The sequence below is a fragment of the Petromyzon marinus genome, chromosome 3, assembly GCF_048934315.1.
Source record: "Petromyzon marinus isolate PM22_M1 ecotype Great Lakes invasive population chromosome 3, UKy_Petmar_22M1.pri1.0, whole genome shotgun sequence".
NCBI classification, from domain to species: domain Eukaryota; kingdom Metazoa; phylum Chordata; class Hyperoartia; order Petromyzontiformes; family Petromyzontidae; genus Petromyzon; species Petromyzon marinus.
The window spans coordinates 6,210,001-6,223,675 of NC_133669.1; the positions used below are offsets into that span (position 1 = coordinate 6,210,001).

Consider the following 13,675-nt stretch of genomic DNA (forward strand, 5'->3'; position numbering starts at 1 on the left):
TGCCGCGAGCGAGCACTGTCGGGGCTGCACCTTTACCTCTAGCACCGTGCCCTCCTTGCTCATCCCCGGCGAGCCTGGGGGTCGCGCGGTCCACAGCGGCCGCCGGCTTCGCCCTCTCAGCCCCCTCCTTGCTCCGCACGCCCTTGGGGAGCGCCGCAGCCTCAGGCGGCTGCTGGGTCACCGACTCCGGCCGCGGGATGGGCGCGGCGGCGGCGGCGGCGGCGGCCGGGAGAGGTGTGTACGTGTAGGTGCCGGGCACATCGGCGGGTCGCTGCTTGGCGGCACTCCGGTCCTCTCGCTGTTGTTGCAACTTTCGGATTTTTCTGCGGGCGGTGCGCGTACGTACGTTGGACGTCTTTCGCACCCGTGCGCGTAGCCGATCCGCGCGAATCGGAGGTGCGGCGAGGGGGTGGGGGTGACGGACAACAAACTGAACACAAAGAGGAGTTCTAAAGAAATGAGTTTGTCAATCGAGATGATTTAAAAGTGCATAGCTCCAGCGGATTCTTAATATCGGAAGGAAGAGCGTTCCAGACGGCCGCAGAAGCGCGGTGAACGTCTTTGTTCGATGGCTAACCAAAAGTCGCTGCTGCTGCTGCTGCGAGGATGGCCGGAGTTGGCGTGGTGGTTTATGCCCCTTGACGAGATCTGCAAGGGGATTGTGGTGCATTCGTGGCGAGCACTTTGTTTGTAATGGAGGGCGACCCGGTAATGGAGATGTGGCACAGGCAAACACGTTGATAGACCGACTAATGAACTGGCACTTCTGACAGGCAGAGAATAAGGGACAAATGTGGGCACAAAGGGCGGAGCGGTGGAACGCTGGTTAGCATTGTCCTAGAAGTACACCTGGAAACCACAAATCTGATTCCAGACCAACCCAGACCACACCAAGCGACACCACCAACCAAATCCACATGACCAACGCGGCATGGGAAGGCCTTCGTGCAAAAGTAGATTGGGACAAGAGCTGTAAAACACATCGTATAACGCAATAGACACAATACCACTGCCAGACTAGACAGAGGAAGACTGAGAGACATGCAATCACACTTTACTGCCACTGCTACAGCCTGGGCAAGCATGAGCCTACGACCAAATCACCAGGAATTTGCCTCATCAGATTTCGAAAGCTAAGCAGGCCTGAGACTGGACAGTGCTTGCTTGGATGGGCGCCCACAATGCATCATAGGTGTTAAAGGCTATGTGTCTACATGGTGAAGAGTAGAGGGCCACAGTGCAGAAAATTCCATTGTTGTACTGTACTTCTTTGCCCTCACATCCATGCTCACCACCTTCACCAACCCACACTGACCAGCGTGGTGAAATATGGTCAAATCACCCCCATGACCTGCGCAGGCACGGCGAGGGCCCCATCCAGCGCCGGATTAATAAAAAGTATGTTCATTGACGCGTGACACAGAGAGGCAGCGTGACGGAGCTAATCATATTCCTGATGCCAACGAAGGCAGATTCAGACCATTCCCAACATGCCTGACAACCCGATGAGCAAAGCTGAGCTCAAACAAATGCACACTTGACTGACACCAAGAGCGATGTTAGGAGGCTGATTTCTCTCCCTCCCCTGTGAGTCCACTTCAGAAAGCGCCTCTCCAGAACATCTGCCTGTCTACTTGCAGCCCGCGTGTGCGATGCTTCTTGCCACTGGGTCACACGCACGAAGGCATCTCTCGATACGCTCTCAGCTGAAACAAACAACACTCGACAAAAACAAAGATCAGAGCAGCCACACAGGTTCGGCGCAGGAGAGTTCTCCCACCGTTCTGACACTGACTGAGAAAATGTTACATCGCCCTGGCTTGCGCTGAAGCACATTTGATATGTCCTCTACCTTGGCTCTTTTGAGTCATTAGTTTGCCCTGTGTATAGCATCACATGACACCTAAGTATACAATCGTGGAATCAAAAACATTTCATACGTAATTGTTTACATAATCCTAATAAATGTAGTTTAACACGTAGGCTTTCGCGACCAATATTATTCATAACAAATATTTTTTTTTGGGGGGGGGGGGGGGTTAGATCACGTAAATATAAATATATCGTTAACCCACCACCACCAGTCACGGTCAATTCGTAACTTTTGTCACGCAAACAGAACGTGCCAACGAGTGGACTGCTTCAGCACACCCACGTGTTGGAGAGTAAACGCGACAACATTCACAGTTCGAGTACTGCGACGTTTCGCTGGTGATTGTGGGTGGTCAGCGCACTGCCGGTGGACGCTGCTGCATTGGCGCTGCGTGCGGTCTTAGCGGAGTTGTTGTCGGCGGCGTTGGTTTGTTGGACGTTGAGCCGGCACTGCGCTACCATCGGGGATGCGTTCAACGTACGTTTAACTTATATTCTTAGCTCTTTCGGTAAAGTCACGTTGAAGGGAAACAATAAAACAATAAATATATATAAAACAATAAAAAAAATTCTCACGACGTTTCGACCATAACACAAACGGTCGTCATCAGGTGTGTCGGTTTGCATAAATGTATGCATAAACGTACAAATTTTTGATTTAAAGCTTTCGTGACTGCAATAATTCATATTCTTAGCTCTTTCGGTAAATTTATGCAAACCGACACACCTGATGACGACCGTTTGTGTTATGGTCGAAACGTCGTGAATTTTTTTATTGTTTTATATATATTTTATTATTTTATAACTTTACCGAAAGAGCTAAGAATATGAATTATTGCAGTCACGAAAGCTTTAAATCAAAAATTTGTACGTTTAACTTCTTTCGCACCGCCACGTAGCCAACCGTGCTAATCGGAGGGGTGGTAGGTGGGGGCAAAGGCTGAGAGGGGACGGATACTAGACAGTGCGGACGAAGCTCTCCAGCGACGCAAATCGGGTGGCGGTGCTAATCACGTGACGACGTATTTGGGAAACGCCTGGGGAGACGTACATCGGGGTGTCATTGCATATCCTGTTATTGTTGTTGTCGTTGTCATTGTTGTTGCTGCTGTGTTGAGAGCGGGTATAGTGTTGCGTGTGTTTGTTGTGCCAGTGGTGTCGCGTTGAGTTCGTGTCCGCTGTTATGCGTGAGTGTTTGTCGTTCACTGCCGGTGCGGTTGCCGCTGCTGCGTTGGTGTCGATCGCGCTGCGTGTCGCGTTGTGCGTTGCTGTCGTGTTGTCTGCGCGAGGGAATATTCTCAAGAGCTGCTCTTTCGCGGTGGCCGTGGCGGGACGTCTTGAAAGGAGCCAGCGCTCGCCACGGCAGCCTTCCCGTTCGCCCAGCCACGTCACGAAACACCCGCAACAGTTGTGACGCGCGCGCAGTGTGCCCGGTGTGTCGGTGCCGCGTTCGGGTTTAGCGTCTTATTACTCCACGACTGCAGGACGCTCCTTCGTGCGGCCCTTCCCCGCCTGAGCGTCCGCAAGCGCGCTCGTTATGTCCTGGCAGACGAGGTCCACCTAACGGGAAGCACAATGCACACAACACCAACGACACACACCAACAAACAGCCGCAATTTGTCACCAAGTGGCAGTGAAGTCATCGCAGCTGTTGTGCCAGGCTAAGTGCGCTGTGAGGCCGCGTGGAGTGCCGAACGCACGCTGGGAGTAGGTCATAGACCCTGGTGGCTGACTGAGATGAGTGGCTGATGCACCGACTGCGCTCCCCACAGTGCCATCCATTGGCTATTCTTGACGATGCACTTCGAACAAAGATCCCCTGTACAGCCTTAACAGACTGTCTGGGCAAGTGCTGCTCGAAAAGCACCTCCTTCACACGTGAAGAAGAGCCATTGCCCGCAACGTCGGCTATTAAACGCCGTACCTCTTTCTTTAGAAGGCAGCGTTATTGACGAATGCGATGCATTTATTTATTTCATTTTCCCCCGCTCATCGCGAGTATAATTTTGCCCCTGACACGGGACCGGGAAACCGCTCATCGGCCGCGCGCTCCACTTGACGCGCACAACCCGAAGAAGGCTCACCGGAATTTCGCGACAGCTAAAGAGGTGAATATCGGGTCGTCTCTGCGTGTCATCCTGGCACAGGATGGCAAGGAGGCCATCCTCCCGCGACGTCCCGCTCTCCAGCTCGAACGGCACGGCCTCCACGCGCTGCACAGATGCCAGCGGGAAGTTCTCCAGCACGTCCTGCAAGAGTGTGGCGTAGATCGCAATTCACCGCCGGCCACGTTGGCACGGAACGACCGCCTGTGGCCCTCTGCAGCTTTCGGTTCGTGTCCTGTTGATTGAGCAGGGCACAACGTGCTGGCGGCACTGACGCGTGCTAATGCCTCTCGGCCTTGTCCAGACCACCGTCTCAAAAGAACTGAATGTGAATCTGCAGCTTTCGGTTCGTGTCCTGTTGATTGAGCAGGGCACAAAGTGTTGGCGGCACTGACGCGTGCTAATGCCTCTCGGCCTTGTCCAGACCACCGTCTCAAAAGAACTGAATGTGTGATCCGTTTTGTCGTTTGGAACCACCAACTCAGAGAGCTGAGAAAATGCGGCCATGCCAATAGGCAGCGGTGACTCAAAGACACAACCATAGACCGCTTTTGTCCACATTAGGACTCATCAGTAGCGTACAGTCTTGAAGGCACACTGCTGCCGCACGTCTCTGGAAGCCAACTTTCATAAACGTTTATCTTGTGATGGGGGTTGTCGTCATGTACACACTTGAATCTTGTCTTATCTCCACGTGCAGCGCTGTGTGTCGTGCCGGTAACTCGGAGGTATAGCGCGGTTGGCATGGGTGCCAGTGCTAGGAATGAATGGATTTATTTTTCTCTGGGACATCCAGGTTTTTCCCTCCACACTTAAAAAACATGCGTGTATATTATCTCGAGTGCTCGGCCTGATAGAAATGTGCGACTTCACTGGGTTATCATTTGTGGCCAGGTCGCGTCTGAAAAAGAAGCGAATAGCTCAGTGGCCTTCACCTGGTAAAAATAAAACGTTGTTTAGTTATCAGTTTATTCGCGGTGGTCACCCATCCGAAACACCGCGCAGGCCCAACCCTTGCTTGGCTTCCGAGGTGCTATAGAACCGGCCACGATCGTCAGCGGGGAAAACAAAAACGTAAGTAGAGAAGCTGGCGGGGGGGGGGGGGCGGGGGGGGGCAGATTGGTTCACCTGCGTGTCTTTGCTGATGAGGGAGACGGAGTGGCCATTGACCTGCAGCATCATCTCCTGGCTCCACACCTTCCCCTTGTGCCGCAGCACGTGCAGCTTGCGCACTCCCACGGGCACCGCCCGATGCACCGCTCGCTGGTCCACGGAGAACATGGCGAGGTGCTGCAGCACCCCACAACCAATCCATCCCGCGGGGGGGGGGGGGGGCGACACGCCAGGCGGTCCCGAGCAGTCGGGAAGAATGAGCGCGAACAAATTAGCATCTGAGCGCATCCTGAATCTGGGGACGCTGCTGCTGCTGCTGCTTGCCGGTTCGATTTCCCGACGTGGCAGTCGAAAGGATGGAAACGTTTCTTAAATTTCGCCCACCCCCCCCCCCCGCTCCCCCCGCCCCCCAACCCCAACCAACTCCCTCCGCCGAGAAAAAAAATGTACAGATAGGCGTAAGTCACAAAGCCATTGTTGGTTGGTCATTCGTACAGGAGCGAGTGGAGACGCGCACGCGTGCCAGGGCCCGCCCCCCTCTACCCCCCGCCCCCTCCCCGCCGTGTGTCGTCACAAAGCGGCCGCCTCTCTCTACCCCCCCCCGCCCACCGTGTGTCGTCACAAAGCGGCCGCCTCTCTCTACCCCCGCCCCCCTCCCGCCGTGTGTCGTCACAAAGCGGCCGCCTCTCTCGCTGTCTCCACAGGCGACGTCACGTGACACGCTCTCGACAGGAGACGTCATCGCCTCGTGGCAGCACACCGTTTGAGCGTGTGTGGCCGCGGGCAAGGAAGTTTTTAAGGGGGTGATTTGGATGTCGTATTTACTGAACTGCCGCATGACGTGACCGCGTGAGATTGATGAGAGCCTGCATTATTTAGAGGACCGTATTGGTTGTGTTGCGTTAGGCCTCTCTTTAACTATTCATAACCTTCCACGAGATTAAAACGATTCGCAAACAACTTATAACAACAATAACAAAAACGCACAAGAGCGTATTATTGGGTCTTTCGGTAAAGTCACGCAGAACGGTTCAAATAAAAAAATTTTTTAAAAAAATAACAAATATATTTCATGATTATGATATTTTCCTTGAACCTATCTATCTACGTGGCTTTACCGAAAGACCCTAGAATATGAATTTCTGCAGCCACGAAAGCTTTAAGTCAAGCACAAGAAACGCGTTCAGAGCATTGTTCACCCGACTGAAACAAAACAGACACAGAGAGGATTAAAACAAAACCCCAGCACGTGGCGACACTGACCTCGACGCGGTGATTGGTGACGTCATCCATGTTCTCGCGTTTCACAATTACCTGCGTCGATCTGCGTCCGTTGTCACCTGCGCACGCCTCTACGCGAGAGCGGAGACGGAGCGCAAAACACACGACGGGAGGGACATCGATGTCAGTGAGTGTGCGGCTGCGGCGACGTCTAAATCCAACCTCTCGTGTCGAGACACTCCACAGCGGCAGTGGGGGGTGGGGGGGGGGTCCACACCGCACCGGCCGACTGCGGAGAGTGGACGGTCGTTGGACGATGAGGTCAGGGCACGGGGGAAACGTGGGGAAGAGGTCAACACGTAGGAATAAAGATGCCTCCCCAACCCCCCCCCCCCACCCCATAGACTGTTGGAGCGAGTGGCGTTAGCGAGCGCTCCACCGACGGGGGTGGGTGGCCAACGCCACGCACGGCCGCCTTTGTCTCCCCAGTAGTACCGATGCTTACGTTCCTCATCAAGCAATAATTTATGGCTGAGTCGAGCTAGGCGGAGGGGGTGGGGGAGGTCGCCGATATCAGCGTTGGCCGAAAATCACTCCCAGGACGCTGCGTTCGAAGCGCAGGGCGCTAACTACTACGCCACCACTCCCCGCCCAACACACACACACACACACCGCGCACTGTAATACTCATCATAGACAGCACTACGGCTACACTACACAACCGTATGGACACACAAACACGCAGCACTATTAGACTACACGGCATACCACGTGGGCGTGTTACGTCACACAGTACCCTTGTGCTATACTGCACGGTGGTGTTGTAACGATGCGTGCGGTTATCGATCAATATTGGCTTAAGTTCATTCTACATACATCGAATCACGTGCGTAAGACTCATTGGTAGTTCGATGTGAGTATATGCTTCATGCAATGAACCCTCCAGCCACTAGAGGTCACAATATATACACAAAGGCACATTGAACCCCCTATTTAAGACCGAAACGGGAGGATTTCTCTACAATTCTGGCTGTCGCCTGATGAGGCTGGTTTTAATTATACCGGCAAAACGTCGTACTCGAATTGTAAATGTCGTGGATTCAATCTCCAACACACAACCGGTGTGCTGAACTAGTAGCGAATTGGCACGTTTTGTTTACGTGACGAACCTAAACTAATAGGCTGTCTCGGGTGGTGGCGGGTTTAACGACACATTGATATTTACGCGATCTAACCCCTCCCCCCTCTCCCTCCAAAAAAAACCCCTCTATTATGGATAATAAAAAAAAGTTTGATTCGAATCACAACAATTCATTCCATGTACTGTGATCGTTACATATTCTACTTAGAGAGCGCTTATTTACTGAGTGACGTGCACACGGGTGCGGTAGGGGCGTGCCGCCAGCCCCGGGCAGCTCGCTGCAGCGACGTGGGCCACGCCTGAATGGGATTGAGTCGACATTGTTTGGGGACGAAATAAACTAAAAACTATTTTTGTACTTTACCAGGTAAGGAAGACCCACAGAGCTATGTAGCTTTGTTTTTTTTTAAGAAGCGAACCTGGCCATCGTCAATGATAGCTCGACAAAGTGGGCTCATCACGTGGAAATTTAGAGCGGTCAAGTACTCTTAACGCGTGTTGATTCTAAAATGTGGAAGGGAGAAAAATCCACGCGACCACGGAGTGAACACGCAAAACTCCAAATATACAGGCGTCAGGGTCGGGCTCGAACCCACGACCTCCTGCACCCTCGGCGGGGGTAGTTAACATATCGACACCGTGACGCCCGAAGAAACAGCGGCGGGGCTGGTGGCTCAAATATTTTGGTGGGGCGGTGCAGGCGTCGTAGTGAGAGGCGGGAGGCGGGGAGTGACACCTTGAGCCTCCATCCACCCACCCACCCCTTTGGGATGACCCCCATAGGCGGCCGACCTTTGGGATGACCCCCATAGGCGGCCGACCTTTGGGATGACCCCCATAGGCGGCCGACCTTTGGGATGACTCCCATAGGCGGCCGACCTTTGGGATGACCCCCATAGGCGACGGACTGCAGGCAATGGGTTTTTCATCATCTTTGATGCTGGCAAAAAGGTTCCCGTAGATATTGGCAGTAGCTTGTTGGTCGTGTTTAAGGCTTCGCGGGTCACATTTCGCCGACGGTGCCACCAATTTAAGAACCTCCCCCCAGCTGCTGTCGGAGCGGTGGGGGGGGGGTCAGTAGGAACAAGCGAGTGGGGCAGGCGGTGATGGGACACGAGAGGTGGGGAGGACATAAGGAGAGCGAAGGGGAGGAAGGGGCAGTGGTGATACCTGCACGACTGCAGCAGGCGGATGTGTCTGAGTGTGGGGAGACAAAGGCGGTCGGGCGTGGCGCTGGCCCCCCACCCCCCTCGTGTATCGTTCCTGCCTTCATACAGTAGGTGCTCGTTAACAGCACTTGACCAAAAAGTTTGTGAAAGCTATCGGGGGTAACTCTGTGTATACTGTGTAACGTAACCGGTTAACGGGCTGCGCTGTGAACGCGGTGACCCGAGTTCGATTCCCACTCACGACCATCACCTGCAATGATTATCCGAACCGGGTCCCGGGCCTCCCTTAAGTCGACTCGGCCTCAAATGAGTATCTGGTACGATGTTTAAACATCGCCGGCCACATCGCATGCCCTGGCGACCTTCACAGGTGCTGGCTAATTACACCTGCTTCAAAGAGGGGATATTTTTTGCGACACTATTTGTAGGTGTGTATGTGTGCTTACACGTTGCTTGTAAGGGTAAGTCTACGCATTTAATATGACGCACTAAATTCCACGCGCAGATCATCACGAACAAGCTCGCCCGCCTCAATAAGCCTTTGCCAATGATGCTGCACGCTGACAGGGTGAATGTTGGGAAAGCCCTCAACGTGCGTGACAAATCTGTAAATACGATCAACATCACGCGGAGCGGCTATCGTTGCGGGTCTCGGCTACCTGCGGCTCGGGAGCACGCGTGCGGTGGCTCCTTAAGGACAGCAGTGCGGCTCTTGAAATTCGAAAAAAAAAAGCTGTTCTTGTTATGTTGGTTGCCCACCCCTGACCACCCGACACAGCATATATCACCGTGGAAGTCCAGTTTACCATGGACGTCCAGTTTACCATGGGAGTCCAGTCCACCGTGGGAGTTCAGTTGACTATGGACGTCCAGTTCACCGTGGGAGTCCAGTTGACTATGGACGTCCAGTTTACCATGGAAGTCCAGTTTACCATGGGAGTCCAGTCCACCGTGGGAGTCCAGTTGACTATGGACGTCCAGATTACCATGGAAGTCCAGTTTACCATGGGAGTCCAGTTTACCATGGAAGTCCAGTTTACCATGGGAGTCCAGTTGACTATGGACGTCCAGTTTTCCATGGAAGTCCAGTTTACCATGGGAGTCCAGTCCTCCGTGGGAGTCCAGTCCACCGTGGGAGTCCAGTTTACCCTGGGAGTCGAGTTTACCATGGGCAGGGGTCGGCAACCTGTGGCTCAGGAGCGGCATGCGGCTCATCAACGACTGCTTCATGAGGTTATTTATTAAAGAACCACCGTCTCGTAGTCACGTGCATTCCGGATTTAGAAATATTGTTTTTTTTTACTGAATTCGAAAACAATGGCTCTTCTTGTTATGTTTGGTTTCCGACCCCGAGTATAGCTGGTGTAAATACTGCGTGCTATGACGACTGAGGAAAGGGTAAATGATATTTGGTTCAACATCATAGCTGGAATACATCAGAGGATGTATGTCCCCACCCCCTCCCCCTCTTGTTTGCTACAGTAATAGACTATGTCGCGAAACGAGAAACACGTGGATCGATTACATCACGTATTGAATGACTCCGGGAAGGGAGGGGAAGCAATTGTTTGACTTCGACTTTGCTGATGACACAGCTTATGTTAGACAACACGTGAATGAAGCATTTCAACTGCAATGTACACAGATGGGCCAGGAAACACGAAGGCTCAGCGCGACCAATATTATTCATAGTACAGAAGGTTTGTGGGTTAGATTTGGCAAATCACCTGATGAAGCTGGTTGTAATCACCAGCGAAACGTCGTACTCAAATTTTTAATGTTTGCTGAAGCAATAGCAAATTAGCACGTTTTGTTGACGTGGCAGCGCTTACTAATTGGCTGTGTCGGGTGGTGGTGGGTTAACGACACATTTATATTAACGTGGTCTAACGCAAAAAAAACCTTTAATATGGAGGAGCCAAGGAGACTGCTGGGATGAAATGAAACTATGGTGATAAAAGCATGGCCACATTCCAGGCACTTTGTTTTCACAAAATATCAACAGAGGAATACATTGAAAAGAAAGTAGGAGAGTGTGTTTTTTTTTGCTATCCCAGGTAGGATAATCTCAAACAACAAAACAAGTGTGGATTCCAAGATAAGATGTTCCAGTCAATAACCGTCAAGTTCATTGTATCATCTCAAACTATAAGTAGCCAAACACTTTTCTTCTGATAATTTTATTCTCATCGTTCAGGAATGTCTACTTTTACGTTGAGTATTAATGTGACGATGGCGCTTTGAGTGGCAGATTTGTGCGGGTCACGCGCCACACGCGTGCAACACACAAATGTACGTGACGACAAATGCGCTTACACCGGCAAATGTGTATACAGCACGTTGTCTTGTTTTCAGAGAAATGTTTACTCCATCTCACACGAAACCCAATTGACACTCGAACGTTTCTCAAAATGTGGAGAGAGAGAGAGAAACAATTTTAAAGATCTAAATCTCATTCGTTTGGCGCGGTCCATATTTACTCTCTGAAATTCAAAAAGTCTCTCGGCTCAAATGAGCGTGGGGTGGTGCTCACCTCAGTTGGTAGCCCCGAGACAATGGTGGAAATTCCACATTCCTACAGTGGGTGCCAGTGTATCGCATAAACGAGTATCATCACCGTCATTCGCCACGATAAATCCACTGCTCGATAAAAGCCTCCTAAAGCCGTTGCTAGTCTCACGACGCGGGCAACTCCGATGAGCACGGTTGGCTATGTACGGCGCGAAAGAAGTCCAACATACATACATGCATGCAACCCATCTAGCGCCTTCACACGCGAACAGATTGCCTCGTTCCGTATCCCTATGAGGCGTCCTCTCGAACGTCCGCTCTCTCCTCTGGCTCTCTCTTTACATCCAAATATAATGTGCACGTGACTTTTTGGTTTTTATTTACAACTGCGGTAGCCACGACCACTGTTTCACCTATTCCACTAACCGTATTTACACCACATCCAAGAAAATGCACGTTTCACAACGAACGACTGCAAACATTGTGCCAACGGTCCTCGAATAGCATCGCTGTGTCAGTGCACCACTTTAGTAACTAATGTATCTGTGTACAATTGTCACTTGAAACTGCAGTAAAGTAGCCTTTCTCTCCGGTGCTCGGAAGGAATAACTTAGCTAAACGTTAGCTCGTATATTTCCCAGCTACAATATACGACACGAATAACAATAATAATAATAATGATGATACCAGCGATGGTAACGGTGATGAACCACTGTGAAGCCAGTCCACATTCGTCCAATGCATCCAACAGATCGTTACACATTATAGCACCGCGCAGTCCTTACTTTTTCCGACGTTAGATGAGGTAAATAAATGTTTCCCACGGTCGAAATGTTGTAATATCCACGGTAAAAGGTGCGTGGCACAAGGAGGTGGGTCCGCCTTTGATGTGCGGATCGCACAGGGCAGGGAGGCGCATTTGTGTCTTCACGCAGCTGCAGGCAGAGAGGTGGGAGGAGGAAGGGTGGGAGACATGAAGATCAGGTTCCCTGCTCATTCGCTCACTCACACACAGGACTATGTCACCCCCTCACAAAGACACCAACAACAACAACAACAAAAGATCCCCCGTGTAGCCTTAACAGACTGTTGGGGCAAGTGCTGTTAGCGAGCACCTATCTAGGCCGGCACGGCTCAGGCGGGGGTGGGTGGCCAGCAACCACGCACGGACGCCTTTGTCTCCCGAGTGGGGGTGTTTACACACCGCACCAGGTACTCATTTGAGGCTGAGTCGACCTAGGGGTGGCGCCACCGGCGTTGGCCGCGGAGTGGGAATTGAACTCGGATCGCCGGGTTCGCAGCGCAGCACGCTAACCCGAACGCGCTACCGCTCCCCAACCCTCACAAAGACAAAGATCCCACCCCCCCCCCCCCCCCCCCGTGTAGCCTCTAACAGATTGTTGGGGCAAGTGCTTTTAGCGAGTAGCACCCATGAAGGCCGGCACGGTACACGAGGAGGTGGGTGGGCAGCACCACGCCTCGGCCAACCCTCACACGCAAGCACGCTCCCCGAGGCTCTCTCCACGCCACTTCTGTCTGTAATGTCTCTCTTAGCGAGCCTCTTCCCACAGCTTCCACACGGCACGTACACACACACACTTATCCTGCAGTCGACCAAAAACCCAACGAGCGCCAGTACAATAACGCCTTTTGGCGTCCTCTGGTCTAACACCTTATTGAGACGAGGCTCAAAAGAAAGCTGTCTCTGGTGTGGACCAATCAGTTTCAAGGACAATGCCATACATTATCAGAGTGTATTTTTGTTTGCATTCTGACCACAAGTATTGTGGTTAATGCAGACATGATTCCTTGTAAAAGGTTTCAATTTGGTGTTTAACATCTCAACACCTGTTTTGTTGCCAGAAACGTATTCTCATATAATAATCTTGTTGTCAGACCTTTGGGACAAAGTGCTGTTAGCGAGCACCTATTTGGTCTGAGGCCAGCACCACGCCCAGCCGCATTTGTCTTCCCAGCGCTGATGTTTATACACCGCGGCGTACTCACCTGGGAGGCTGAGTCGACCTAGGGGAAGACTCAAGATGACTTTTAATCGCCACTCGCCACCGATGTCGGCAGTGGCCGGGAATGGGACTCAAACTTGGGTTTTGCGTGACGCAGTGACCAGAGTGAGGCCACCACTCCCCGCTCACTCCTCACTCACTCGCGCACGCACACGTCGATCAAAAACAGCTCACTTCACGTCGACAGAGAGAATGCCAAACACTTGCAATTCGGGAGATGAAAGAGGAACGTTAAGTTTACACAAAGAGACTTAACAGACTTGTTGGTGGAAAGTGCTGTTAGCGAGCACCTATTGAAGGTCGGCACGGCACACGAGGGGGTGGGTTGCCAGCACCACGCCCGGCCGCCTTTGTCTTCCGAGTGGCGATGTTTACACACCGCACCAGGCACTCGTTTGAGGCTGAGTCGACGTAAGAGTTGCGCCATTGGTGTTGGCCACGCGCTAACCACCACACTACCGCTCCCCACAAACACAGCCAAAGATCCCCCGTATAGCGTTTAACAGACTGGAGGAACA

At 52.2% G+C, this 13,675-nt stretch overlaps 1 protein-coding gene across 1 annotated transcript in view; it reads right to left on the minus strand.

The window, feature by feature from the left end:
* The window catches only part of LOC116952584 (epidermal growth factor receptor kinase substrate 8-like), a 25,679-nt gene extending 13,207 nt beyond the window's left edge, over positions 1–12,472 (minus strand). The window contains exons 1-6 of the mRNA XM_076073191.1: positions 11,919–12,472; positions 6,355–6,443; positions 5,107–5,268; positions 3,958–4,122; positions 3,344–3,432; positions 37–323 (exon numbers count right to left, since the gene is read on the minus strand). Of these exons, the coding sequence (XP_075929306.1) occupies positions 37–323; positions 3,344–3,432; positions 3,958–4,122; positions 5,107–5,268; positions 6,355–6,384 (733 nt within the window). The 5' untranslated portion in view covers positions 6,385–6,443; positions 11,919–12,472. The remainder of the gene's footprint in view (positions 1–36; positions 324–3,343; positions 3,433–3,957; positions 4,123–5,106; positions 5,269–6,354; positions 6,444–11,918) is intronic.
* Positions 12,473–13,675: the final 1,203 nt, after the last annotated feature.